The 27,613-nt window shown below is 32.7% G+C and overlaps 1 protein-coding gene and 2 long non-coding RNA genes across 3 annotated transcripts; 2 read left to right on the forward strand and 1 right to left on the reverse strand.

Moving 5' to 3' along the window:
- Positions 1 to 2,404: 2,404 nt before the first annotated feature.
- On the reverse strand, positions 2,405 to 3,959 carry LOC128280672 (uncharacterized). The gene is made up of 3 exons (XR_008270773.1): positions 3,880 to 3,959; positions 3,317 to 3,399; positions 2,405 to 2,619 (listed from the first exon to the last, which is right to left on the reverse strand). It is a non-coding gene; the product is annotated as an uncharacterized LOC128280672 (long non-coding RNA).
- Positions 3,960 to 16,241: 12,282 nt separating this feature from the next.
- LOC108455314 (protein MAINTENANCE OF MERISTEMS-like) lies at positions 16,242 to 16,872 on the forward strand. Its single transcript, XM_017753894.1, has 2 exons — positions 16,242 to 16,295; positions 16,381 to 16,872. Exons 1-2 carry the CDS (start codon positions 16,242 to 16,244, stop codon positions 16,870 to 16,872), a joined length of 546 nt encoding a protein of 181 aa, XP_017609383.1.
- A 6,382-nt stretch (positions 16,873 to 23,254) lies between these two features.
- On the forward strand, positions 23,255 to 25,509 carry LOC128280673 (uncharacterized). The gene is made up of 3 exons (XR_008270774.1): positions 23,255 to 23,398; positions 23,866 to 23,949; positions 25,154 to 25,509. It is a non-coding gene; the product is annotated as an uncharacterized LOC128280673 (long non-coding RNA).
- Positions 25,510 to 27,613: the final 2,104 nt, after the last annotated feature.

A 27,613-nucleotide genomic window follows, 5' to 3' on the forward strand; every position in this document is an offset into this window, starting at 1 on the left:
CAAAACAAAAATTAAATAACAATCCAAATTTACAAAAGAAAAAGAAGTCCCAAAGTCCATTTACAACAAAATTAGAAACCCAGAATTAAAAAATCTAAAGGCCCAGATGGCCCACAACCTAAACCTATTTTCAGTAAAAGGAAAACCCTAATCCCTCTCTTGTGCCACTGCCTCCACATGCTCTGTCAGCATGCCCAACGCCCAAGGATTGTATCTTTGCATCAGAATGGCCTCCGTTGACCTGCAAGGAACACAGAAGCAGACAGAGAACAACCACAAATAGCAATATGAACAGTAGCAGAAATAGAGCAGAAAAAGTAATAAACAGTAAAAAAAATGTTGTATTTTCGGCTATAAAGCCACAAGCAAAATCGAAATGAAAAGGGGGAGGAAGAAAGTAAAAAAATAGAAGTTTGAAACAGATTCAAAAAATCAAAGGTGATTCTTTTCATTTGTTTTTATTTTATTTGAAATAAATAAATAGATAAATAACGAAAAACATACTGATTCGTCTTTCGACGCCATTGAAAAAGCTTTCAGTAGCCTGGACGTCACAAAACCAGTTTGGGTTTCGACGGAGGTTTGAAACGCAGCAAAGACGAAGGCGTTCCCTCGCGATTTGCTTCTTTTCCTTTTTCTTTTTGTTAGTTTTTTTTTTAATAAATCCTAGATCTAAGTCTTGCTTAAAAAAGGAGGTTAAAAAGTGAGTTTTTTTGAACTCTCCGGGCGACGCCGACACCGGCGACCGACGATCGACATGGTGGCCAATGATCGGTCCGGTGGCCGGATACTAAAGAGTGGGAGAAAAGTTGAGAGAACCTTTTTTTGTTTTTTTTTTTGGTTTTTTTGAAATGAAGGAATAAAAATAAATTTTTTGTCAAAAAAAATAACTTTTATAATTTATATAAAACAGTGCCGTTTTGGGCCAATGCACAGACGCCAAAACAGCGTCTTTTTGGTCCACCCGTTTTTGATCCGACCCGCAGAGCTAGGATTCGCGTTTTTCTAGCGCATGGGCAATTTGCGCAATCAGCCCTTTCGCTTTTTCGATGCGCTACAATCTGGTCCTTTTACACTTTTCTTATTTTTATAAATTTGGCCACATATTTTGCGCGCGTTTCAATTTAGCCCCTGGCTCGCTAAGGGATGCACGCATTGGAATATTTTCCTTTTGGGTCCCTCTATATAATTCGTGCTCTTCAATATGGTCCTTTATCATGTTTTTATTCCGATTTAAACCCCTTAAATTCCATTCGAGATTCAATATAGTGCTTTTATGTTTATTCATTTATTTTATCATAATTTAGGTTCCAAATTTCATTTGATTCCAATTTAATCCTTTGCTGAATTTTAACCCTTTTTATGAATCCATTTTATTTTAATATTATTTATTTGTCTATTATTACGGCTTTCACTTTTTTAAAATATATATCGTATATACATACATTATTATCTTGTCATCTTATTTTAATTATATTGTATTTTTTGTTTTCTTTTTTATTTTATTTATTATAAATCTTTCGTAGTATTTATTTTGAGCGCTTTTATTTATTTTAAGTTCTTTTTCATATAGTATTTGTTTTAAATTGTTATATCATATTATTTATTTTAATTTGTTTTGTATTATTATTTTAAATTATTTTATATATTTTAAATTTCTTTATAAACTATTTATTTCAAATTGATTTATACTTCATTTTAAAATTTATATATTATTTATTCGAACCGTTTCATATATTATTATTTTAAACCTTTTATAAATTATTTATTTTAAACTTTTATTTTGTACTTTTGTAACGCCCCTTACCCGAGACCGTTGCCGGAGTCGAGCACAAGGCACTACTAAACTTATTTGAGCACTTAACCAAATTTAGATAATTTATATCATACTTTTCAGACAAGCTGTCCAACTGCGTCATAGTTGCTAAATAATTCATATCTCGAGTTATAAAACTCGAAACCCAAATCCGTAAATTTTCCCCAAATTTATACTCATATATCTACTTACCAATTTTTTTTTATAATTTTTGGTTGGTCCAATTAGTACAGTTTATTAGTTAAATCCTCCCCTGTTTCAGGGTTTGGCTACTTTGACCCCTGTGCACTACGAACCAAATTTCTCTCTGTACAAAATTCAAATAACCATGCCGTTTGTTTTTCTTAAAAATAGACCCAATGAGGAATCCATACATATACAGTATGACTCATAATTATTTTTGTGAAATTTTTAATAATTTTCTAAAATCAGAACAGGGGAACTCGAAGTCATTCAGACTCTATCTCACCACAATTTAAATATCTCATAACATAAAATCCAATTGCATGCACCGTTTCCTCTATATGAAACTAGACTCATTAGGCTTTAATCTCATTTTTTTCCCAGCCCTTAACTCAATTTCCACAATTTATGGTGAATTTTCAAAGTCAAACTACTGCTACTTACCAAAAACTGTTTTAGTACAAATATTGTTAACTAGTTCATAACATCATTACTTCAATTCATTCAAACTCTATACATGCCATATAAATCTTTAAACATAAAACAAAAACTACCAGAATTGATCTGAATAGTGTGCCCTGTTGTGTTGATCCGATCTACCCACTTCACTTCAAGTCAATCTACATAAAAATATTAAACACACACAAGTAAGCTTATTGAAGCTTAGTAAGCTCATAGGCATATAAACACAAATCATATCAAATATCGTACACAATCTTATATCTATTAGTTTAATTATTTCATCCTCCAAATCACAATTTCATTAATAACTCATTGGAATAATTTCCATATGGCTACTCACAATTTAACTCCCTTAGGCCCATTTCTCATTTACTTCATTGTCAATTTAAGGAACAATAAGGAAATTGAGTGCTTCATTATCACATTGCCATAGTAAACTATGGACTTTCACATTGTTACGCATCACACACCGAAGCCATAGCCTTGCCATGGTCTTACACGGTTCACATATCATACCAAAGCCATATCCCAGACATGGTCTTATACGGAATCACATTATCACATTATACCGATGCCATAGCCCAACTATGGTCTTATACGGAGTCACATTATCACATTGCACCGATGCCATAGCCCAGCTATGGTCTTAAACGGGCACACTTATCACATATTTTTTGTCAATTCATCAGGGTCACAGAATAGAAGCACTCAAATCCATTGTTCCTACTAATTTGTACTTTTAGTTACACATTATTCATTAGTTAATGCAAATTGATAGTATTCATCAACAATAAAATACTTTAACAATCATAAGATTTTCATATCAAAACATTGAACTTTGCCATATGAACTTACCTGGACTAATTTGCAAAAGTCGTAGAAATTCAGGGACTATTCTTGAATTTTCTCCTTTCCACGATTCAGTTCGTTTTCTTGATCTATAATTATAAAATCATTCCTTCATTAGCATCCATTTCAATTCTATTTCACTTCACAATTTATGCTGTTCAAATTTCGAAATTGCACTTTTACCCCAAAATTTACAGTTTTCACAATTTAGTCCCTGCTCAATTCACCCATCAATTGAACTAATTTTTCTCAATTAACACTTTATTTTATCATTATAAACTATTTCAAAACCTTTTATATTCTTAATTTCAACAGAAACCTTCAATTCACAACTTTTTCACAATTTAGGTCCTAAATATCATTTCCTATCAAAATCACTTAATAAAACCACCTTAATATGAAATTAGAACTTAAATTTCATAATAATTCATCATAAAATTCCCTTATCCATCCAGGGTAACTTCCAATTTCACCCATAAAATCAAAAACTAATGAATTCTACAAGTGGACCTAATTGTAAAAGTCATAAAAACATAAAAATTATCAAGAAAAGTAAGAATTAAACTCACATGATGTAAAAATATGAAAAACCAGCTTTCTACAGACCTTCTATGGCGTTTTGGCTTAGAAAATATGAAGAAATGTCTAGATTTTTCAATTACATCATTATTTAACTATTAACTTTTATGCTATTTCCAATTTTGCCCCTTGTTCACATTGTTTTCTTGCTTATTTCATACCCAAACCGTCCAGCCATTAACCTTTGGGTCTAATTGCTCTTTAAATCCATCTTTTTAAATACTTAAGCTATTTACTCACAATTTAACAAATTTTGCGCTATTTTCAATTTAGTCCTTTTTAATTAATTAGCCATCCAAACGTTAAAATTTTCTAACGAAACTTTAATACTAACTCAATGACACTCCATAAATATTTATAAAAATATTTATAGCTCAATTTTCAACTTTGAGGTCTCGATACCTCATTTTTGACCCGTTTGACCTAATAAATTCTTTTAATTCACTAATTTCACCATTTCACAAATTCTTCTAAATTCTTACTTGACTCATAAATATTAAATTACTATCTTGTTCAATCATATTTGTCGAATTTAGTGATCTCAAATCACCATTTCCGACACCACTGAAAATTAGGCCGTTACAACTTTAATTGGTTTCATTTATCATTTATTTTAAACCTTGTTATATTATTTATTTTATATTATTTTAATTCATTTGTCTTTGATTATTCATGTTGATATTTAAATGATGTATGTTATATGTTTTTTTGTTTTCATATTATTCCATATATTATTATTTCATATTGTCCATTAGTCTTTTGTATTGCTATCTTAATTTTATTTATCTATGTTTGACAACTTGTTATGGTTTTATTCTGATTTGTTTCTTTAATTAGCTATATTTTAGTTTTCATTATTTTGATTATTATTGTTTGGATGTGAGCTCATTGCTATTGTGTGTATGTTAATTTGTTTTTTTTTATACTATTTTCGTTCATTAATAAAGTTCGTTATCCATGTATATTTTTCCATGTTTATTCGCCTTTCATTCTCAATTGTCACATTGTAGTTTTCAACTTATTAATCCAATTAATGATTCCACTTTATTTCAAGTCAAATTAATGTATTTTGAGTCGACTTAAATAAAACAAAGGCGATGTTTGATGTTTAGAAATTCGAGGGATCGTGCCCTAACGTGTTAGGTTTCGATCTTTCATTTATTTAAATAATCAAATTTTCCTTTAAAATCCCGTCCACGTTTTCTAAACTCTAAAACAAAAGCGATGATTGATGTTTGGGAATTCGGGAAATCGTGCACTAATGTGCTGGGTTTCGATTTTTTATTTATCCAAATAATCAAACATCCCTTTAAATTTCCGTCCACATTTTTCTTCAAAAAAATAAGGCAATATTTTGTGTTTGGAAATTTCGAGAAAACGTGCCCTACGTGTTGGGTTTTGATTTTTCGTTTGATCAAACAACCGAATATCCTTTTTAAAATTTCAATGCATGAGTTTTGGAAATCATGAGATGATTTTGGTATCGAAGGTTCGAAATGTCATGTCCTACGAACTGGATGTGATATTTTATTTCTTCGAAACAAGAGAATCTTAATATCCACCTCGAGCTATCTAAACATTCATAAAAAGGGATCATATTTTAAAATTTTATTTTAAAATCTTTTCAACTTTCGACATCAAGACATTAATTAATCAATTAGGTACCAATTTTGGGTGTTACGACGGTGCTAAACCTTCCTCTACGTAACCGACTCCCGAACCCGTTTTCTCAAATTTTGTAGACCAAAATCGTTATTTTAGTAAATCAAAATATTTTATTAAAATGACCAAATTTCTAGGTGATTCGATCACACCTAAACAAAAAAGATTGGTGGCGACTCCCAATTTTCGTTTATCATTTTCAAATATAAAGTCGATCCCCGTTTTTTCAAAAAAATGGTTTCGACAGCTTGGCGACTCCACTGAGGACTTTGAGAGTCGAGCCATAAATTGATTGATTTTCGTCCTTTGTCGAAAATTGAAAATTCGTTTTAAACTTATGATCCCTTCATTGTATTTCATCCGTTTTTCTTACGGTTTTCATTATTTTATTCATATTTTCTTTATTGCTTCGAGTTTTTTTTATGCATATATCCTTGCACATTACATTGCATGACCATTGTGGTTACACCTTTAAGTGGGAGTGAGAAACTATGCCTTCGTGAGGTTTTCACCTCCGCATAGGCTAGTGGATTGCTTCCGGGATACATCCGTACCTATGATTTCGTGAGATTTTCATCTCTGCATGGTCATAGGGAAATGTGTTCCCCTGAACTGAACTCGATCCATATAAACCTATAATGGGTGAAGATTGAGGAATCTGCTGGTTCAGGTACCCTTTCTCTAGAACCGAGCCACATATAGAGAGACCTAGGAGTTTACCCTAGGTAGAGCCACTCCGAACCCCTAGTGGTCACCCGAATAGGTGCTTTATTTTTTATTTATTTCTCCTGTACTAACGTGTTTTGTTTTTTGTTTTGTTTATAACTGCATTGCATTACATCATCAGAGAAAGGAGGTGTTGATTCATATTTGATTGCTAAATAGAACAGTTTGTCATAAGAAAACGAATTTCTTGATAAAGTGGATTATAACACGGTTGTCTAAATATGGTCCAAGTAAACACAATGAAAGAAGGCTGATAGCCCATGAAGAAATACACGAATTTGCTTCATCGCTCGAGGATTCAAGCCGACAAAGATTATTCGAGAGCCGTCACATCTTAACTTTCTTAAAGGAGCTGACAAGTATCGCGGGGATAAGTGAGCAACGAGTTGCAGCCTGGATCAAGCAAAAAAATGGTTTCGACAGATGTTATATTTTTAGATAAGTCATTTTGGGATGATTGGTAATCAATTACTTTATGCCTCTACATGGCCCTCATATAATCTTAACGAAGTTGTCTATCCTGAGTTTTGCTAGCCTGAAGTTTGGAGAAGAACCCAAAATTCGCGATATTTTTAGCTTCATTGAGAAACATATGTCAGGTTCTCTATAAATACGTTGCTAAGTTCGCGAGATCCACTATATAAGAAAGGGTAAACTACAAAAATAGTTACTTTTGTCTGCCTTAGGTTACATTTTAATCACTTATGTTTCACTTGTTACATTTTAGTCACTTACATTATCATTTTGTTACAAAGTGGTAAATCTACTATTAAACTTCGTTACTTCCCTAATGGCAGTCCTATGTGGCAGTCCAAATAAATTTTAAATGCCAACTTGGATGTCCAGTTGTTGGGATGAAAATAGGTTTTTAATTAAATAAATTTAATTTGGACTATCACGTAGGGCATCCAAGTTGGAATTTAAAACCCATTTGGACTGCCATGTAGGACCACCACATAAGACCACCGTTTGGGAGGTAACGGAGCTTGACGGTAGAGTGATCACTTCGTAACAAAATGATAATGAAAATGACTAAAATGTAACATTTCAAACATAAGTGACTAGAATATAATTGAAAGCAAACAAAAATGACTATTTTTACAGTTTATCTTATAAGAAATAACTAACCTTTGATTTTTTTCTTTTTATATTTGAAATTTGTAGATTTCAATGCATATCAATAAAAAATCATCAAAATAAAATTTTAAATCTTAACCTTAGAAATAATGAGATTAAATTTAATATAAAAACAACCCGAACTTCTTTTATGTTCAGGGGTAGAAGTTTACGAAGAAAATCAAGCAAATTATCCATTAAAGTACCAATATATATTTGAAATTTGTGAGATTACAATATCGTTAAAATATACTTTGAAATGTTAATATTTGAAATTATAATGATAAATTTTATAGTTAATATTTATATTTTTGTCAATTTAATTTTTATTCTTTTGAGCATCAACTTTTAAAAGAATCAAAATATTATTTTTTAATAAAATATTTACTAAAATGTTGAATTGTAGACATGAAAACCTTTATGGCAATTCACGTGTACTTCATGTTAATTTTTTCAATTTTGGACTGTTTTATTATATTTTTGAATATTTTATAATTATTAAATTATTTATTGACATGAGAAAAATAGTGCTATGTTTGCATAAAGCATATCTAAACTACTATGGAGGTTGTTATGCTAATATCATTAAAAATATTAATGTTTTAATCAATATTTTCATTAAAAAAAACTTAATTTGACTACTTTTTGAAAGGTCAAGACCAAATTTAGATCTAAAAAATAAGGATTAAATTTATAAAAATATATAAATATTGAAAACTAAATTTATTATTATGCTTATTTGAAATGATGAAACTCGACTTCATATTAAGATATAGAAGTCATATTTAAAAAAAAAAATCAACTTTCTTATAATTTGCTCACGATCAAACTAGCAAATTAACTTCTTCTTTTGTGAGTAAACTCCGCAAATAAATTAAACTAAACCATCATATTCTAAATAATTCTATCTGTACATAATCTTGTTTCAAGCTGTTCAAATACATCTTCAAATACTTAATTATGCAATCAGCCACTTGATTCCTCTCCCTTGGAACGTGTCTAATGCTGCATTGATCCATAGTGTTTAATTTTCAATTAATCCTTCTCATCAAGGTTGAGGATAAATTCGCCAATTGTCTATCCTGGAAGGCATTAACCACCTCTAAGCTGTCAGTATGAATCAAGACCTTATTAAACCCTCGTCTTTTGAGAAGAATCAGACCATTCATGACACCCCAAAGCTCGACCTCAAAAATCGAACAGTCCCCTAAATAATGATTGAAACCCAATATCCAATCTCCATTTTGTTTTTTCACTACACCCCAACAACAGCAAAACCTGCATTTGACTGAACAAAACCATCGATATGTAAGATATCCCAATTACCTGATGAAGGTAAATTAAAAGCGGTTCTAAGTTAGCTTGGTGTATCGTTCTTATGAGCTAACTCACAGATGAACTAACAGTTTCAAAAGAAGGCCAAAAAATTTCTTGAAACACACACAAAAAAAAAATTATTTTACCATATGCACCAAACAATTAAACTAAAAAGACTAGACGAAGTGATCCCTATACTCAGTGTTAGAATTAAGTGACCCAAATTCTTATTTAAATAAAATACGATGGAAATAAAAATAAAAGTAAAATCCATATAGAACTAGACTTCTTTTATTTTATTTTAGAATAAGGTTTTAAACCTTATTAAACTCCATCTATTTTATATTGATTAGGATAAGGTGTTTCAATCCTACTAGAATATGGCTTTGCAAGCCTATAAATAGACATAGTCTATTCCTCTTGTATTTGAGTAAAAATTTTTCGACATAGTGAATTTTCTTCTCTCCGCCCGTGGTTTTTTTCGAAAGGGTTTCCACGTAAAATTTATGTGTTCTTTATTTTTATTTATTTTATTCTATTTGTTTTTCACAAATTGGTATCGAGCTTAGGGTTATTCATCTCGATCACGGTAATGGCGTCTTTGAAGTATGAAATTCATTGTTGGATCGCAACACCGATTTGCGTTGTGGCAAATTAAGATGCAAGCGTTCTTGCAGATGGATCTAGAGGATGCCCTGCTAGGATAGATAAGATGCCTTGACATTAACAGATGAAGAGAAGAAGCGTAAGGATCGAAAGGCATTAACACAATTACATCGCATTTGTCCAACGAAATTTTGCAGGATGTGATGAAAGAGAAAACTGCCGCTGCATTATGGAAGAGGCTAGAACAAATATGTATGTCGAAAACTCTAACAAGCAAGTTGCATATGAAGCAGCGTCTTTATGCTCATCGTTTGGAGGAAGGTGCGTCTGTACACGAACACTTAACAGTGTTTAAAGAAATTCTCTCAAACTTGGAGGCCATGGAGGTTCAGTATGATAAGGAAGATCTAGGGTTGATTCTACTTTGTTCGTTGCCCCCGTCTTATTCAACCTTTAGAGACACGATTTTATATAGCCATGAGTCTCTCACAGTTGATGAGGTTTATGATTCTTTAACCTCGTATGATAAGATGAAGCATCTTGTGGTTAAACCCAACTCTCGGGAGAGGGTCTCATTGTTCGTGGGAGACAAGACCGGAATGTTGATGATGATCGTGGTAGAACACAGAACGAAATCCTCGTGGTAAATCTAAGGGTAGATCGAAATCTTCAAGCAGAGGTAAAACTTGCAACTTCGCAAGAAGAAAGGGCACATTAAATCTGAGTGCTATAAGCTACAAAATAAGATTAAAAGGGAGGTGCGAATCAAAAGGAAAACAACGGAAAATTCGGTGAAGGCGATGTTGTAGAAGACTACAACGATGGTGAACTTCTAGTTGCTTCATCAATGATTCTAAAGTAAGCGAGGAGTGGATACTTGATTCAGTTTGCACCTTCCACATGAGTCCCAATCGGGATTGGTTTACAACTTATGAAACAAGATCTGAAGGTGTTGTTTTGATGGGAAATAATGCTTCATGTAAAATCGCATTGTTGGAACAATTAAAGTTAAGATGTTTGATGGAGTTGTCGAACACTTAGTGACGTGCGGCATGTTCGAATTGAAAAGAAATTTAATTTCGTTGAGTACTCTTGATTCAAAAGTGCAGATACACGGTGAAAGTGGGGTTTTAAAGATTTCAAAGGGTCCCTTGTTGTGATGAAAGGGCAAAGAAAGATTGCCAAGTTATATGTTTCTGAGGTTCTATCATTATTGGTGATGCAATTGTCGCTTCCTCTTCCTTGTCGATGATGATATTACTAAACTTTGGCATATGCGCCTAGGGCATATGAGTGAGAATGGCATGGCGAATTAAGCAAAGAGGACTTCTTAATGGGCAAGGAATTTGCAAACCGAATTTCTGTGAGCACCTTGTGTTTTGGGAAGCAAAGAGAGTTCGATTCACTAGAGGAATCCATAACACGAAGGAAACGTTGGAGTATATCCATTCGATCGTGGTGGCCGTCGAGTGCCTTCGAGAGGTGGAGCTAATTATATGCTAACCTTTATTGATGATTTTTCCGAAAAGTTTGGGCGTTCTTCCCAAGCGAAAAGCGATGTGTTTTCCACATTTAAGTCTTGGAAAATTATGATTGAAAAGCAGACGGAAAGCAGATAAAATACCTCCGTCATGCAGACAATGACTTAGAGTTCATTCGATGAGTTTAATAGATTGTGCAAGTCGGAAGGATCATGAGACACTTGACGATTCGTCATACTCCACAAAGACAAAACGGCGTTGCGAGCGAATGAACGAAGCGATCATGGAGAAGGTTCGATGTATGTTGTCAAATGCCAACTTACAAGTCATTTTGAGCGAGCGACCTCTCTGCATGTTTTTGATCAACCGATCTCCATCCGTTGCCATTGAGAAAAGACTCCACAAGAGGTATGGTCTGGTAATCCTGCTAATTATTCTTATTTAAAGATTTTTGGGTGTCCTGCGTATGCTCATGTTGATAATGGAAAATTGGAACCGAGATCCATTAAATGCGTTTTTCTTGGTTATAAAGCTGGTGTAAAAGGCTATAAGTTATGGTGTCTGAAAATAGAAAAGTTGTGATTAGCAGAGATGTTGTTTTGATGAAACGCTATGCTACCTAACTTATCTCTTAAAGACTCTTCCAATAAAGAAAACCAAAAGCGGTGGAGCATCGATTAATACAGAATCAACTCCTCAAGCCAAGTACAAAATTGAGAATAGAGTTGCTTCTTCAACGCAATACTCTATCGCCAAAAACAGGACAAGAAGAGAAATTAAACCTCCAAAGAAGTATGCCGAGGTTGATCTAGTTGCTTATGCTTTAAATGTGGTGAAGATATAGATGCGAATCAAGAGCCATTTAATTATTCGAGGCGATTAGTGTGAAGACTCGAGAAAAGTGGATGTTTGCTATGCAAGAGGAGATGGAATCACTCCACAAAAACAGAACATGGGATCTTGTAAAACTTCCTAAAGGTAAAAAGGCATTCGTTGTAAATGGGTGTTTAAAAAGAAAGAAGGGACTCAGGAGTTGAAGAACCGGATATAAAGCAAGGCTTGTTGCAAAGGGTTACTGATCAAATTCCGAGTGGACTTCACAGATGTGTTCTCTCCGGTTGTTAAGCATAGTTCGATTCGAGCTTTGCTTGGTATTGTGGCCATGCATGATTTGGAGCTTGAGGTTAGATGTAAAAGCGCATTTTGCATGGAGAACTTAAGGAAGATATTTACATGCAACAACCGAGAGGGTTTTATAGTCTCGAAAAAGAGGACTATATTTGCTTCTTTGAAAAAGTCACTTTACGGTTTGAAACAGTCACCAAGACAGTGGTACAAGAGGTTTGATTCCTTTATGACTTCTCATGATTTCAAAAGAAGTAGTTTTGACAGTTGTGTCTACTTTAAGAAAAAAAAGTGATGGTTCTTTTGTGTATCTACTTCTTTATGTTGATGACATGTTGATAGCGACAAAAGATAAAGAGAGATAAGAAAGGTTGAAGCCCAACTAAGTGAAGAATTTGAGATGAAAGATTTAGGACCAGCAAAGAAGATACTTGGTATGGAGATTCTCGAGATAGAAAAGCAAGTAAATTGTACCTAAGTCGGAAGGGTACATTGAGAAAGTTCTTTTGAGTTCAATATGCAGAGTGCTAAGCACTGTTAGTACTCCTTTAGCGACCCATTTCGGACTTTCATCGGCCTTATCTCCTCAATCGATAATGAGATTGAGTACATGTCACATGTTCCATACTCTAGTGCGATAGGATCTCTCATGTATGCTATGGTTTGTTCACGTCCGATTTATCATATGCGATCGGTCGGTTAGCGAGATACATGGCGAATCTCGGTAAAGAACACTGGAAAGCGATTCGATGGATTTTAAGATACTTACGAGGCACTACTAATGTTTGCTTACAGTTTGGAAGAACTAAAGATGGAGTTATAGGGTATGTTGATGCTGATTTTCTGGAGACCTTGATAGAAGAAGATCTCTCACGAGTTACGTCTTTACAATCGGAGGTTGTGCAATTAGTTGGAAAGCCACTTTGCAAACTACGATCGCTTTGTCTACCACTTGAAGGTGAGTACATGGCGATTCTGAGGCTTGTAAAGAAGCTATTTGGTTGAAGGACTATTCGTGAACTCAATGAAGACCTTCAAATCAGCACGATATTTTGTGACGATCAGTGCCATCTTTCTTACAAAAGATCAAATGTTTCATGAGAGAACAAAACACATTGATATTCGGTATCATTTTGTTCGTGATATTATTGCTCGTGGTGATATTGTTGTGAGCAAAATTAGCACTCATGAAAATCCTGCAGATATGATGACTAAGTCACTTCCTATAACCAAGTTTGAGCATTGCTTAGACTTGGTTGGTGTTCATTGTTGAAGTTAAACCCTTAAGGGGTTTTTGGAAGAGGTGAAGAACTTGTTTATTGAAAGTTCGCGATGAAGAACTTGTTCATTGAGAATTTGTGTCAAGGTGGAGATTGTTAGAATTAAGTGACCCAAATTCTTATTTAAATAAAATACGATGGAAAATAAAATAAAAGTAAAATCCATATAGAACTAGACTTCTTTTATTTTATTTTAGAATAAGGTTTTAAACCTTATTAAACTCCATCTATTTTATATTGATTAGGATAAGGTGTTTCAATCCTACTAGAATATGGCTTTGCAAGCCTATAAATAGACATAGTCTATTCCTCTTGTATTTGAGTAAAAATTTTTCGACATAGTGAATTTTCTTCTCCTCTGCCCGTGGTTTTTTTCCCGAAAGGGTTTCCACGTAAAATTTATGTGTTCTTTATTTTTATTTATTTTATTCTATTTATTTTTCACACTCAGCATCCTTAAAGGACTCAATAAATTAGATTCCATCCAATCAAGTAGATTGCTGAAGAAAAAAATCAGCTTGCTTATTGGCTGGTAGAACACATAACCATACTTCTTTGGCAGCAAGACAGTCCCTAAACATATGCAGAATGTCTTCAGACTCATAATTACACCTTGAGCAAACGTCATCATTACCAATGCACCTCCTTATCCTTTTCATATTTGTAAGAATGCATTGTTTAAACACAAGCCATAAGAATAAACGAACACGCATAATATATTGAAATTTCCAAAAGATTTTCCACCACCTATCCTTCAGATTCCACATGGTTTCTCTAAGAGACCAGTGTCCACTTTTAACAGAAAAACTTTTAATACTTAAATGTTTTAACTTAATTGTTTTTTCTTAAATATATACTTATATGAAAATCGTTGATTAATCATTTCTGGAAATTTAATTAAAATTGAAGTAGTTAGTTTGAATGTGAGAAATTATTAAAAATTTGGATTGTCTTTATATGAAATCTAATCTCATTTGTCTCTAAAATTTTGATGAATTTCTTTGTCGACACAGATTGAAATTTACGGGTTTCAAATATAACAAAAAATGTATTAAGATTTTAATGGATATTTATTTGATTTTTTTTAAAAATTTTACTGTTAAACTTAAAATTTAAAAGATATAAAAGAATTGAAATAAAAATTGGGCAACCAATAAGTGTTGAATATAATAGTAAGATACATTATATTTTAAAAAAATGAATTTGAATCTTATATATAATATTATTGAGAGTGATAATTACAAATTTCAAAAATTAATTTTCATAAACCATAAAACGAGTGACATCTTAGTTTTACCAAAATTGTCCATATGTTTAAGAACAAAAATTATTTGTATATATTGAATTAATTAGTAATTTTAGATAAAATATTTTCCAATAAGTTTTATCAAAGAGATTAAATTTATGGACAAAACAATTATTGTTTGGTTTCCCCATTTGTCGGGTTTTTTACCTCAATATTATAAAAAAAAAAAATTTATACACGAAAATAGGTTGCTAGCCAGATTAATTACGAAAATGGTATATTTTTTTAGGTCGTGTCTACCTGACAGGAACAACCGATTTTTTAATATTAAATTTTTTTCATTTAAAAATTTATTATTATATTATTTTTTAATATTTATATTAATATATATATAAAAATATGAATTTTATACGAGTAAAAAAATACCCAAAACGGGTCGAGCCTGTCAAGTAGGCACGACTAGTCGTGCCTGACAGGTAGGCTCGACACCCCCACCTACTGCTGCTGCTGCCGCTCCACCTGCTGCTGCTACTGCCGTTGCTTTTGCTACCCCTGCATGCTGCCCATTTTTTCTCCATGCATGAGTCAAATCACTCATGGAAAAAAAAAACTTTATGGGGAACCTTATAAGCATGGTCCCCCTCATATTGAAGCAGCCACCGATTGTGAGAAAGAAAAGAGAAAAAGGAGAATGAGAAGAAGAAGGAAGAAAAAGAAGAAGAAAAAAAAAGGTAATGTATTATTTTAGTAATTTATTATAAAATTATGGTGTTTTGTGAGTTTTAGCAATGTAAATTTTTTAAAAAATTGTATAATTATTTTGTTAGTAGTTTATAATTAGGTTATAAATTATTAGTTTTTGTATTTTGTTATAGTTATTTGTTTTGTTAATAATTTATGAGATAGGTTACAAATTGTTAGTATTTAGTGTATTAGTGTATTGTGATTTTTTAGTAATAATATATTTTAAAAAATAATTTTATAGTTGATTAGGTTATATAAATTGTTAGTGTTTAGTAGTTTAGTGTATTAGTGTATTGCGATTTTTTAGTAATATATTTTAAAAAATAATTTTATAGCTATTTTATTAGTAATTTAAGATTAGGTTATATAAATTGTTAGTGTTTAGTGGTTTAGTGTATTAGTGTATTGTAATTTTTTAGTAATATATTTTAAAAAAATTTTATAGCTATTTTATTAGTAATTTAAGATTAGGTTATATAAATTGTTAGTGTTTAGTGGTTTAGTGTATTAGTGTATTGTGATTTTTTTAGTAATATATTTTAAAAAATATTTTATAGCTATTTTATTAGGAATTTAAGATTAGGTTATATATTGTTAGTTAGTGTATTGTGATTTTTTTTTAGTAATGTATTTAAAAAATAATTTTATAGTTATTTTGTGTTAGTATATGATTACAAATTGTTAGTGTTTATAGTTTAGTGTTTGTGATTTTTAATGTAATTTTTATATAATGTAATTTTATATTATTATATATTTATTGATTTATTAAAATGTTGATTAAATTTGTTGTTATATAATTTTATAGGTTATTTGGAAGTTCTTCTAATTAGGTATGTTTCTAGTTCTTTTTTTTAATTGTATGTTTTTATATTTAGATAGTTTATATGTTTTAATTATATTATTATTGTTATCTAACATAAAAAATTGTAGGTAAAAATGAGAAATTATGAGATATTTACCGTGTTTGTTTCTAAAATTTGAAATAATTTATTGTATCTTTTGAAATAAGAAAAATAAATTTAATTTTTTTAATTGCAGATTTGTAACAAATGAGTTCTTTGATTGATAATACAAATCACATATCAAGTACCATTAAGGAGATGGTAATAAAATTTTTATTTCATAGTCATTGTATTTGTTGAATTAAATTATATTGTATTAACTATTTCGCTAATATAATAATGTCAGGAGCTGTACCGCGTATTGAGAGGCCGTGTTAATAGTATAGGGTTTCAGCCAGATGAACGCCTAATACAGTTCTTGGAGTTAGCCGGGTTGGGATCAGCAGCATTGATCCGGACTTTTGATCTGCGATATGACTTGATTTCCGCTTTAGTCGAGCGATGGCGTCCGGAGACCTACACATTTCATTTGCCGTGCGGGGACTGCACCATCACTCCAGAAGACGTTGCAATACAGCTAGGGCTCCCTATCGATGGGAACGCGGTCACGGGCATAAGTTTGATCTCCAAGCCGGCAACCCTTTGCTATGAATTACTTAGACGCTCGCCAAGTGAGGAGAAATTTGCCAGTTTGAGGTTTTCATGGCTAAAGGCCAATTTTGAGTATTTGCCGAGTACTGCCAATGAACGGGAGGTGATGCAGGCCGTTCGAGCTTACATTATGCACCTTATAGAGGGTGTACTTATGACGGAATCAAACGGCAGTGTAGCGACGTAAAATTTTTTTGCTTTGGTCGCTAGCTGAGGCGATTATTTGAAAACTTTGAAAATGGAATTTTGGTTTTTTTTTTAAAAAAAAATAGGGAGTCGCCACCGATCTTTTTCTAGGTGTGATCGGACACCTAATAAATCATCTTTTCAGACAAGAAAATTTATTCTTGAACAAAATGAAGGCCGAATTTGGGTCTACGCGAAAATCCAGAGAAAAATAGGGTTCGGGAGTCGGTTATGCACGAGGAAGGTATTAGCACCCTCGTGACGCCCAAAATTGGTATCTCATTAAACATGTGTTGTCTTGATTTTCAAAAATACGAATTCAATTTGACATTTAATCGTGATCCGACTAGAAAACGAAAATTTTTAATTTTTGATTTTTTAGAAGGATGTCCCGTTTTTAACACGAGCCAACGAATTTCACCCAACATAGCAATGAAATCGATGACTTAATGTTAAATCGGTTTATTGCCTTATTTATTGAAATTAGTAAAAAAAAATATGAATAAAAAAAATCCTTAAAGTAGTGAATAACAAAATGATATAAAATGGTAGGAAACAAAAATAAAAGAGTTAGAAATACATTGAAGCACATAATAAATCGACAATAATATTAAAACAATAACAATGCATGCGATATATTAAACGTAATAAATAGTATCAAACAGAAATAAAAACAATGAATATATATACATAATAATGATATTAAGAGTATATACGTAATATATATATATATATATATATATATAAATAGTAATAGTGTTAGAAATATACTATATATAGTATTTGAAGTATATACATAACATAGTAAAAATATATAACTAGTAATGTTAAAATATATACATAATATATATATATAAAATAAATATTGAAAAATGTATGTACATAACATATATGAAAATATATACATAATAATATTAAAATAAAATAATAAGTGATAATAGTGAAAATAATAGGTATAATAATAAATATAATGATGTATGAAAATAATACTATATATAAAAGTATATATATACTCATATAATAAAATGTATGTACTAGTATTAACAATAAATATAATAGGGATAAAAATAGATATAATAATAATATGTACATAATATGGTATTAAAATTTATATTATATATATATATATAACATAGTATTTGTATACGTATATAAGATGAAAATACATACATGGAATAGTATAAGAAATATATGTAACTAATAACATTAAAATACATACATAATATATAAAATATAAAATATAATATATATATATTAGAAATGATAATAATATAAAAAAACTATTCATACGCTATATAAATACATACATATATATATAAATAATAATGATGTTAGAAATATACAATGATATTAGAAATATAAATAAAATAGTATAAAAGATAAATAACTAATAATATTAAAATATATACATAACAATATGTAAATTGTATACATAACATAGTTATAAAAAGTATATATATACGTAATATAAAATTTTAAAATATCCCTACTATATTAAAAATATATATATATAATATAATATTAAGAAGAATATTAAAACACTATTAATAATGATATATAATATATATAAGTATTAAGTAGTAGTAGTAATAATAATAATAATAATAATAATAATAATAATAATGAAATACTAATAAATAAAAACTATAATAATAATAACAGTAATAATTGTATAAATAATATTAAAATTAAAATAAAATAAAGAGAAAAGTAAAAAAGGACGAAATTGAATTGAGAAACTAAATTTTGAGGCCAAATCGGAAATAAAAAAAAAAGAATAGGGACCCCTTTGAAGTGCGCGAATGATATGAGGGACTAAAAGGGAGATTTTCCTTTCCCACCAAAACACTGCACTTAAGATGGGATCAAAATGAACACGGAACAAAATCATGGAGCCAAATTGAAAATAAAAAAGTGATTTAATTGCAAAAGCTTGAAAAAGCGGAATGACCGCGCGCATAAATAACCCATTAAACAAAAACACGCGGATCCTCTAGCGAGTGAATTGAGACGGATCGGATATGGCCAAACGACGTCGTTTTGGGGTTAAAGGCGACCCCAAAAGCAGCGTCGTTTTGGGAGGCTATATAAGGCCAAAATTTTTGAAAAAAAATCATTTGTATCATTTGAAAGAAAAAAAAAAGAGAGAAGAGGGGGAGAAGGGGGGATTACCAGCCACAGGGCCGGTCACCGTCTGGTCGCCGGATCGCCGCCGGCCACCATGTATCGAAAAAGGTATTTTTTCAATTTTTTGTATTTTTTTACGTTTTAAAATATTATTATTTTATTTATATTTATGCTTAATAATATATATATATGTTTTATATGTATATTGATGGGAAAATAAAAGGAAAATGTACGTATGTAGGCGAAAGATTGAAAAGAAAAAAATAAAAAATACCCTTTAGTTCGTTTGCTTTATTTTTTTCTTCGAATGCTTACTATTGCTTCTATATTCTTTGGGACTGTTTTGTTGTTTGAGCATGTGATGAACTTGCCGAATGTTTTTTATATTTTTCAAAGAAGAAAATGCCCCCTTTTTTTATTTCGATTTGGCTTTTTAAAGCCGAATTACATACATTTTCTAATATTATCTGTCTCTTCTTTGCAGGTGCAAGTGGAGGTAGACTAGGGCGGTGGAGTTGACCTGAGTTGGTGGTCGTAGCGGTGTCAAAGGCAAGTGGGGGGTGGCAGAGGCTGAGTCGGCAGCAACTACATTTAGGAAGATTAGGGTTTCTTTCTTTTTTTGATTTGGGCTTAGGATTTGTAGTTGGGCTAGGGGTTTTGGGTTTGGGTAGCTTGGTTCATTTTAGTTCAGGTTAAATTGGGTTATTGGGGTTTAAGTTGTAAATGGGCCAAAATTGGCCTACAACAGCTGCCCCTCTTTGCTCATTGTCGTGTAACGAGAACAGAGCAAAGACACAAAGAAAAGCCAATTTTGCCTAGTCTTGCCGAGTCTTGACTTCTTTTGTGCTCTTCTTGTTCAGGTAGTCTCCTTTTATTCCACCGCATCTTGTAGCTTTGGTTCAATCCACTGCATCTTCTGATATATGCCTTGTAGCTTCAATCTACTCCACTGTAACTTTAAGGATATGAGATTTGTGGCTTTGATCTGCTTCCATGTAACTTCAGAAAGATAAGATCTACAGCTTCAATCTTCTCTTCTACCGCTTCAGTGAGATAAAGTTTGTGGTCTTCTCTTCTGCAACTTTAGAAAGGCAAGATCTGATATCCGCGATCAGCTCCACTGCAACTTTAGGGAGACAAGTTCTGGTGTCTTCAATCAGTTCCAATCTTTATTCTTTACTCGGCATGTGATCCTGAGCTCAACTCACTTCTCGCAATATGAGTTGACTCTTTAAAACAGACATTAAAAACAAAAATTGAAAATAGCTCAGCACGTGAGCCAAGGCTCAACTCACCTCTCGCAATATGAGTTGATTTTTGAAAAGAGAATTTGAAAAACAGATTTCGAAAATACTTCAGCGTGCCCTGAGGCTCAACTCACCTCTCGCAATATGAGTTGATTTTTGAAAAATATAAATTGAAAAAACAGAAATTGAAAATACCTCAGCATGTCCTGAGGCTCAACTCACCTCTCGCAATATGAGTTGATTTTTTGAAAAGCAGAAATTGAAAATTCCCCAGTATGCCCTGAGGCTCAACTCACCTCTCGCAATATGAGTTGATTTTTGACAAATAGAAATTGAAATTACCTCGGCGTGTTCTGAGGCTCAACTCACCTCTCGCAATATGAGTTGATTTTTTTGAAAGACAGAAATTGAAAATACCTCAACGTGTCTTGAAGCTCAACTCATTTCTCTCAATATGAGTTGAATTTTGAAAACAGAAATAAAAACATTATAATACCAAAACCTGTCATCTGGTGGAACTCAGGTGTCTTTTTCTTTGATTCAGTACAGCTATCATCACATCCTCTTGCTCTACTGGAGTACCTGTATATGCCATGCATGACGTTATCATGATATGCACATGTTTGTCTTAAATGCCTTTATGCCTACATGATTATGCTATGCGCCTTAGGCATGTTAGTAGTATGTTATTTTTCGTCACGATTTTTGTGATGATCTGCATTTATCAATTCGGCTCTTTGACTTTCTCTTTAGGCCCTGTACTCATCCTCAAGCTTTACGAACAATCTACATTTCTCAGATATCACTCTTTTGCCCGTGGTTGAACTTCATCCTTGCCTTGAGGCTCTTGTACTTATCGAATTCTTATCCGGGTAATGCTTAACATTTCTTTTGTTTAGAGTATGTCATTTCACTATTTATCATGTAAATAAACCACATAATGAGATGCATGAAAATGGCCAGGTGGGGACAAAAGGGGTACCTCACATTTATTTATTTCAAATGTAGCAAATAAAGAAAGTTAACCAATGATAGTAAAAAAATGTCATAAAGAGAAAAGGGATCGCATTCAACGGATACAAATGCTCTAGATATTCAACGCATAAACTCTTCCACGTTCCTCAATCAAGAATCTTTTCGGAGTATGGCTTCTTACGTAGAAGATTTCGAGCTTTCAGAAATGATTCAAATACTGTAGTCTCGCTGTTTGACCCGCCAGTGTTTGCTTCATTAGAACGCCCTTTTGGGTTTTCATCTTAATCTTTTGTGTTAATCAAGACGCCCTTTTCGGGTTTTCGCTTTGATCTCTTTGTTTTTTTTAGGCATAATATTTCTTCACAGCATCTGAATTCACCAGATTAGGTAACTCCTTCCCATCCATCTCAGTGAGAATCAAAGCTCCACCCGGGAATACCTTCCTTACGATGTATGGTCCTTCCCAATTTGGTGCCCATTTTCCTCGCAGGTCTTTTTGTATTGGGAGAATCTTTCTCAGTACAAGTTCTCCTTCGTGGAATTCTCTTGGCTGTACTTTCTTGTCATAAGCCGCGATCATTCTTTTCTGGTACATCTGTCCGTGACAAATTGCCTTTAAACGTTTTTCTTCGATAAGGTTTAACTGGTCATATCGAGCTCGAACCCATTCAGCTTCCTCTAATTTCGACTCCATTAAGACTCGTAGAGAAGGGATCTCAACTTCGATAGGTAACACAGCTTCCATTCCATAGACTAGAGAGAAATGAGTTGCTCCCATAGATGTCCGCACAGATGTGCGATATGCATACAAAGCAAATGGTAGCTTCTTATGCCAGTCTTTATATGTCTCAGTCATTTTCCCAATAATCTTCTTAATATTCTTATTGGCCGCTTCAACAGCTCCGTTCATTTTTGGGCAATGATGAGTTATGATGCTTTATTTGAAATTGCTCACACACTTCTTTCATCATCTTGTTGTTCAAATTCAATGCGTTATCTAAAATGATTCTTTCAGGCAAACCATATCGACAAACGATTTCCTTTTTCAAAAACCTGCAAACTGCAGTCTTCGTCACATTGGCAAACGAAGCGGCTTTTATCCATTTTGTGAAGTAATCAATAACCACAAAAATGAACCGGTGTCCATTAGAAGCTTTTGAGGAAATTGGCCCTATAACATCCATGCCCCACATAGAAAAAGGCCACGGGAAAGTCATGACATGAAGGGCGAAGGGGCTACATGAATTTTATCACCATAAATTTGACATTTGTGGCACTTTCGTGCATAGCTAATGCAGTCACTTTCCATCGTCAGCCAGTAATAACCGAGTCTCATAATCTTCCTAGTCATAGTGAAACCATTGGCATGTGTCCCACAAATTCCCTCATGGATATCTTCAAGTATTTTTTTGGCTTCAACAGCATCTACGCATCTCAAGAGCACTTGATCTTTTCCCTTTTTGTACAGAATGTCCCCATCAAGAACAAATCCTACTGCCATTATTCTAATTGTTCTTTTATCGTTCTCATTTGCTTGTTCGGGATACCTTTGATTCTTGATATATTCTAAGATATCATGGAACCATGGCCGTCCGTCTGCCACTTTTTCAATGCTAAAACAGTGTGCAGAGATCTCGTATATACTCATTTGGAGAGGCATTATTTCTGTTTCTCTATTTGCTTTGAACATTGAAGCCAAAGTTGTAATAGCCCGATTTTGGGTCTAGTCGGAACAGTGGTTTCGGGACCACAAACCCGACAAAAAAAAAATTATTTTTATTATATTTTTATAGTCTATAAATTTATGAAAATATTTCGTAAAAATTTTATTCGAAAATTTTGACGTTTGAGCACTCAATTTAGTCAAAAGGACTAAATTGTAAAAAGTGCAAAAGTTGAGTTCTTTATATATGAGGTGCCTAATTGTTATGAGTTTTAAATTGAAAGTCCTTATGTGACAATTATTCCTTTAATAAGTTAGTGAATGGATAATTGTTTGGTATTTTGAAATTTGGTTGAAATAAAAGGGTAATTTTGTAAATTAATTAAAATAACCTAATAAGACAAATGATAAAAGCTATCATTTTTTTTCATTCTTTCTTCTTCAACCGTGGGAAAGAACAGAAAATAGCAGCCATGGATGAGCTCCATTCGGCCAAGCTTTTATGGCTTATATAGGTATGGTTTTTGTCCCGTTTTTAATGATTTTCGTATTTTTGAGATCCCCGAAGCTTAAATTTTCTATTTCTACCAATTGATTGAAGAGAAATTAGAGTTTAAAAATTTACCCATTCATGATATGGTTGTGATTTGATGATTTATAGTGGATAATGAATGTTTGATGTGTTAAATATGAGTTTTATTCAATGAATTTCGGTAAAAATGTCAAAAAGGGGTTAAATTATAAAAGTTACAAATTGGTCATAAGTGTGTGAATTAGTGAAAATTTGGAGTTTCCATAGAAGAGAAAAATGTTCAGCATGTCTTAAACCTTATAGAAATTGAATAAAAATTAATTTACGAGCATTGGGGCAAAAGTGCAAATATGCAAAAGTTTAGGGGTCAAAATGAAAATTTGTAAAAATATGATTTTTAGACCCATATGAATATTGTGACTGATTGGTAGGCTAAATGTGATGTTATAGATGATGAAAATTGAGACTTGGACCTAGAACGGAAAGAAATCGATTTATGGACGAGTATGTCCTTTTCACATTTGTGGTATCGAGGTAAGTTCAGTATGTAAACAATACCATGCTATACATGTATTTAAATGTTATCATTACATGAATTGTACAGATATTAATGTGTATGTAATTAATAGAAATATGATAAGACAAAGCCTTAATAGACGAGGAAAAATCCCGTTTGAACCTTAGGAATAGAATAGGATACGAGTGACATGTCACTAGGAATTATGAGTCTAGATGACTAGCTCGAGAGTGAGCATTGAAATGTCATGAGATATGAGGTAGCTTTAGCTACAATTGAAGCACTTATGTGCAAAGGCTTTTCCGAGTATCTAATTAGTATTCCAAGTGTTCAACGGGCAATCCAAGGAAAGAGTTAATGATGGTCTCAATGAGGTAAGTCATTGGTGAGTATGCACTCGAGTTATGTTACGAGTTGTGCAAGTATGTATACTAATCCTATGAGAATGCCTTGATATGTGATGATCTATGATGCATAATATGTGTTCTTACCATGATGGATAAAATGGTGTTGTATTAATATTATGAACAATGATCATGAATGAGTAATTTAGCCTTGACAGATTTGAGTTACTGCAGTAGTGTAACTTTGAAAATACACTAAAAATAGTGGAAAATGAGTTAGAGGCAGAATAAAATATGGGATTAAAGCTTAATGAGTCTATTTTCACATGAAAGAAACAGAGGGAGAAAAAGAATTCCATATTGTTTGATATTTGAATTCTTGTGAAACAGGGTCTGAATGAATTCGAGATCCCCTATTCTAACTTTAGAAATTCACCAAAAATTGTACAAAAATTATTAAGAGTTATACCTTACATGAATGGATTCCTTATTGAGTCTATTTTTATGGGGAATAAACGGCATGGTCGTTGGAATTTTGTACAGGGAGAAATTCAGTTTGTAGTGTACAGGGGTCAGAGTGGTCATACCCTGAAACAGGGGAGACTTTAACTAATAAACTGTACTATTTGGCTTAACCAAAAAATCTGGAAATTTTATGGAAAAAATGAAAATAAGTCTAGTTTCAGGGAAAATTAACAGAACTTAATTCGGAGTTTCGTAACTCCAGATATAAATAATTTAGTGACCATTGCTCAGAAAGACAGCTTGTAGTGAACTTGAAAATATGTTGTAAACATTGATAAAATGAGTTGCTTATTGTTTTCATATGAACTTACTAAGCGAAAGCTTACACCCCCTTCTTTCCCATGTTTTCTAGAGTTTCCAGGTTAGCTCGGGTTGGAGGCCGTCAGAGATATTATCACCCTATCGAGTTAACGTTATCGGAGTAAGTAAACTCAAGTGATTCGAGTCTATGGCATGTATAAGGTTTTAATGTGAGTATGTAATATTATGATTTAGCCAAGGGCAGTGGCTTGTTATTAAGGTAGTATTAGTCATGTAAATTGGCCTATGTCGGCTAATGACATTATGGGCCCATATGATTATTCTTATGCATGTATGTTATTATCTCTTGTGATGTGGCTTACAACATGTATGCCTAGAGATTGAATTGAGATTCATTGATGAGCTAGTAACTAATGCAGGATTAAGTGATTGGTAAATAGTTAATAATGCTTCATGAATGGTTTGTGAGGTAGTGATAGTTATGTCTAGTATGTGGTAATGATATGGGCAAATTCTATAATATTTATTGCAGAAGAAAATAACTTGAGCATAACATGTTTGTAGATGTTTAAGAGCTCATTTATGCCACGTTGTATGTTATTGGATAAGTATGTATCTATGCATGTGGTGTGAGAGTGACAAAAGGCTTGATAATTAGCCTATTTCTGGCCACACGGCCTAAGCACATGGGCGTGTGAAGCCTTAACGCAAGAGATTTTTCTAAGTTTTTCATGAGTTCTAGATTGGGTCCCGAACCGGCCCGAATGCATGTATTGGGCCTCGTAAGCTCACATAAGGGACAGATTGCATGTGAAAAGAAAAGTTTTTAATTATTTGAGATTTCATGGCCCTGTTTAGTATGAAAGTGTTAGTAAAAGTCAGGTAGCACCTCGAACCCCGTCCCGGCGTCGGATGCGGGCGAGGGGTGTTACATTTAGTGGTATCAGAGCATGGTTTAGTCGGTTCTCGGACTAACCTAACGTAAGAGAGTCTAGTTATACATGCCATAGTATTGCTCGTGATAGTGTGATATCTCTCGGCCCTAACAAAACTGTTGATTAAGACAAGAATGAGTTCCAACCGAGCAAATCTTGATAGAGATAAGAGTAAAGTTGAGATTATTGAATCATGCTTATGATATCTTTGAAAATTTGGAAAGGTATGAAAAGAAATCCATGATTTTTTTTTATATGAACTAGTTTTCATTATGTGATACTCTTGAGATAAAGAATGTGAAATAGTGGAGTAAAACACAGTTAAGTTGTGAAAAGCGCTTTTATGCATGTTAGTATTCATACGATGTTAAATGTCCAACTTGATTTGGCCAAGTGTTTAGGAAAAGAAAGAAATTTGCTTGAAATGACAGAATGTATGTATGAATGCTTTTATTGCATGATTAATAATCAGTATATACATGAGGTTGACATTTATGTCTAGATTGATGAAGTCAATATGCAATAATGTTATGCTTTATAATCTCAGTTACAGAATCATAAATGTCACAATAGCATGAAAGTTGTAATGAAAGATCAAATTGGGTGGAACGCAGGAATGAGTACGATCGTCACTAATGAATTGTGGAAAAGACTATGGTTGGACCATGGCAATACATGAGATTTGTGTGCAGTGTAAGACCATGTATGAGACATGGCATCGGCATTGAGGCGAGGGCTAGTGTAAGACATGTCCGGGACATGCATCACCCACTGAGATGAGAGCGATGTAAGACATGTGCAGGACATGCATCGGCCTCGAGATGATAGCGATGTCGGACATGTCCGGGACATGCGTTAGCTACGAGATGTGCTAGTGTAAGACATGTATGGAACATGCGTCAAGCATGGTTACATGTGTCGATGTAAGACACATGCGGGACACGGCATCGACACGGATGGATGAGAGCTAGTACAAGACCATAGTTGAACTATGGCATCAAGTAGCGATGTACTCAAAACCATAAGACGTTCTCCAATTTGATAAATATTGGCAAGTGATTAAGACTAAATATGGGAATTTGATAAAACATTAAGGGTAATTCGAGAAAAGAAATGAAAGTTTGAGTTATGATAAATTCACTTATGTTTAGCTAATATTCGCATGAAATAAAGTTACATGTATTCTTGAGATATGTGAAAATGTGTTTATAACAAGTTGGAAATTTGAAATGTTTGAATCAATATGCGTAAAGCTATCTTTGTTGTTGAATATGTATTTGCTTGAGAGTCAAAAGTTTAGAGGCTTTACAATCTTCGCCCCTTACTAGAATAGATTTATATGATGAGATTCTCGAGAGATATGTTGTATAAGCTTGCAAAAGTGAAACTGAAGAGTACAAAAATGGAATAGTATGAGATTAGCGAAGACAGAATTAGTTAGAGGAATAATGTCGGACTTGCACGGATGTCCGAGTATGACGAATTCAATTAAACAAAAGTGATGGCTATCTTTCTCTTCCGAGTATTCTATGTTTTCCTCTATTCGGGAATACGTATAGTTATCCCTTCGAGTGGGAATTCTCTTGTGTGAGGATCTTTGGAGACCGTGATATTAG

This window comes from Gossypium arboreum, chromosome 9 (assembly GCF_025698485.1).
Source record: "Gossypium arboreum isolate Shixiya-1 chromosome 9, ASM2569848v2, whole genome shotgun sequence".
NCBI classification, from domain to species: domain Eukaryota; kingdom Viridiplantae; phylum Streptophyta; class Magnoliopsida; order Malvales; family Malvaceae; genus Gossypium; species Gossypium arboreum.

Bases quoted from the DNA above. Each gene is read 5' to 3' on its own strand.
- LOC108455314 (XM_017753894.1), top strand. From the start codon at position 16,242: ATGAGTTCTTTGATTGATAATACAAATCACATATCAAGTACCATTAAG. The intron at 16,296-16,380 runs GTAATAAAATTT...TAATAATGTCAG, and splicing joins CAAGTACCATTAAGGAGATG to GAGCTGTACCGCGTATTGAG.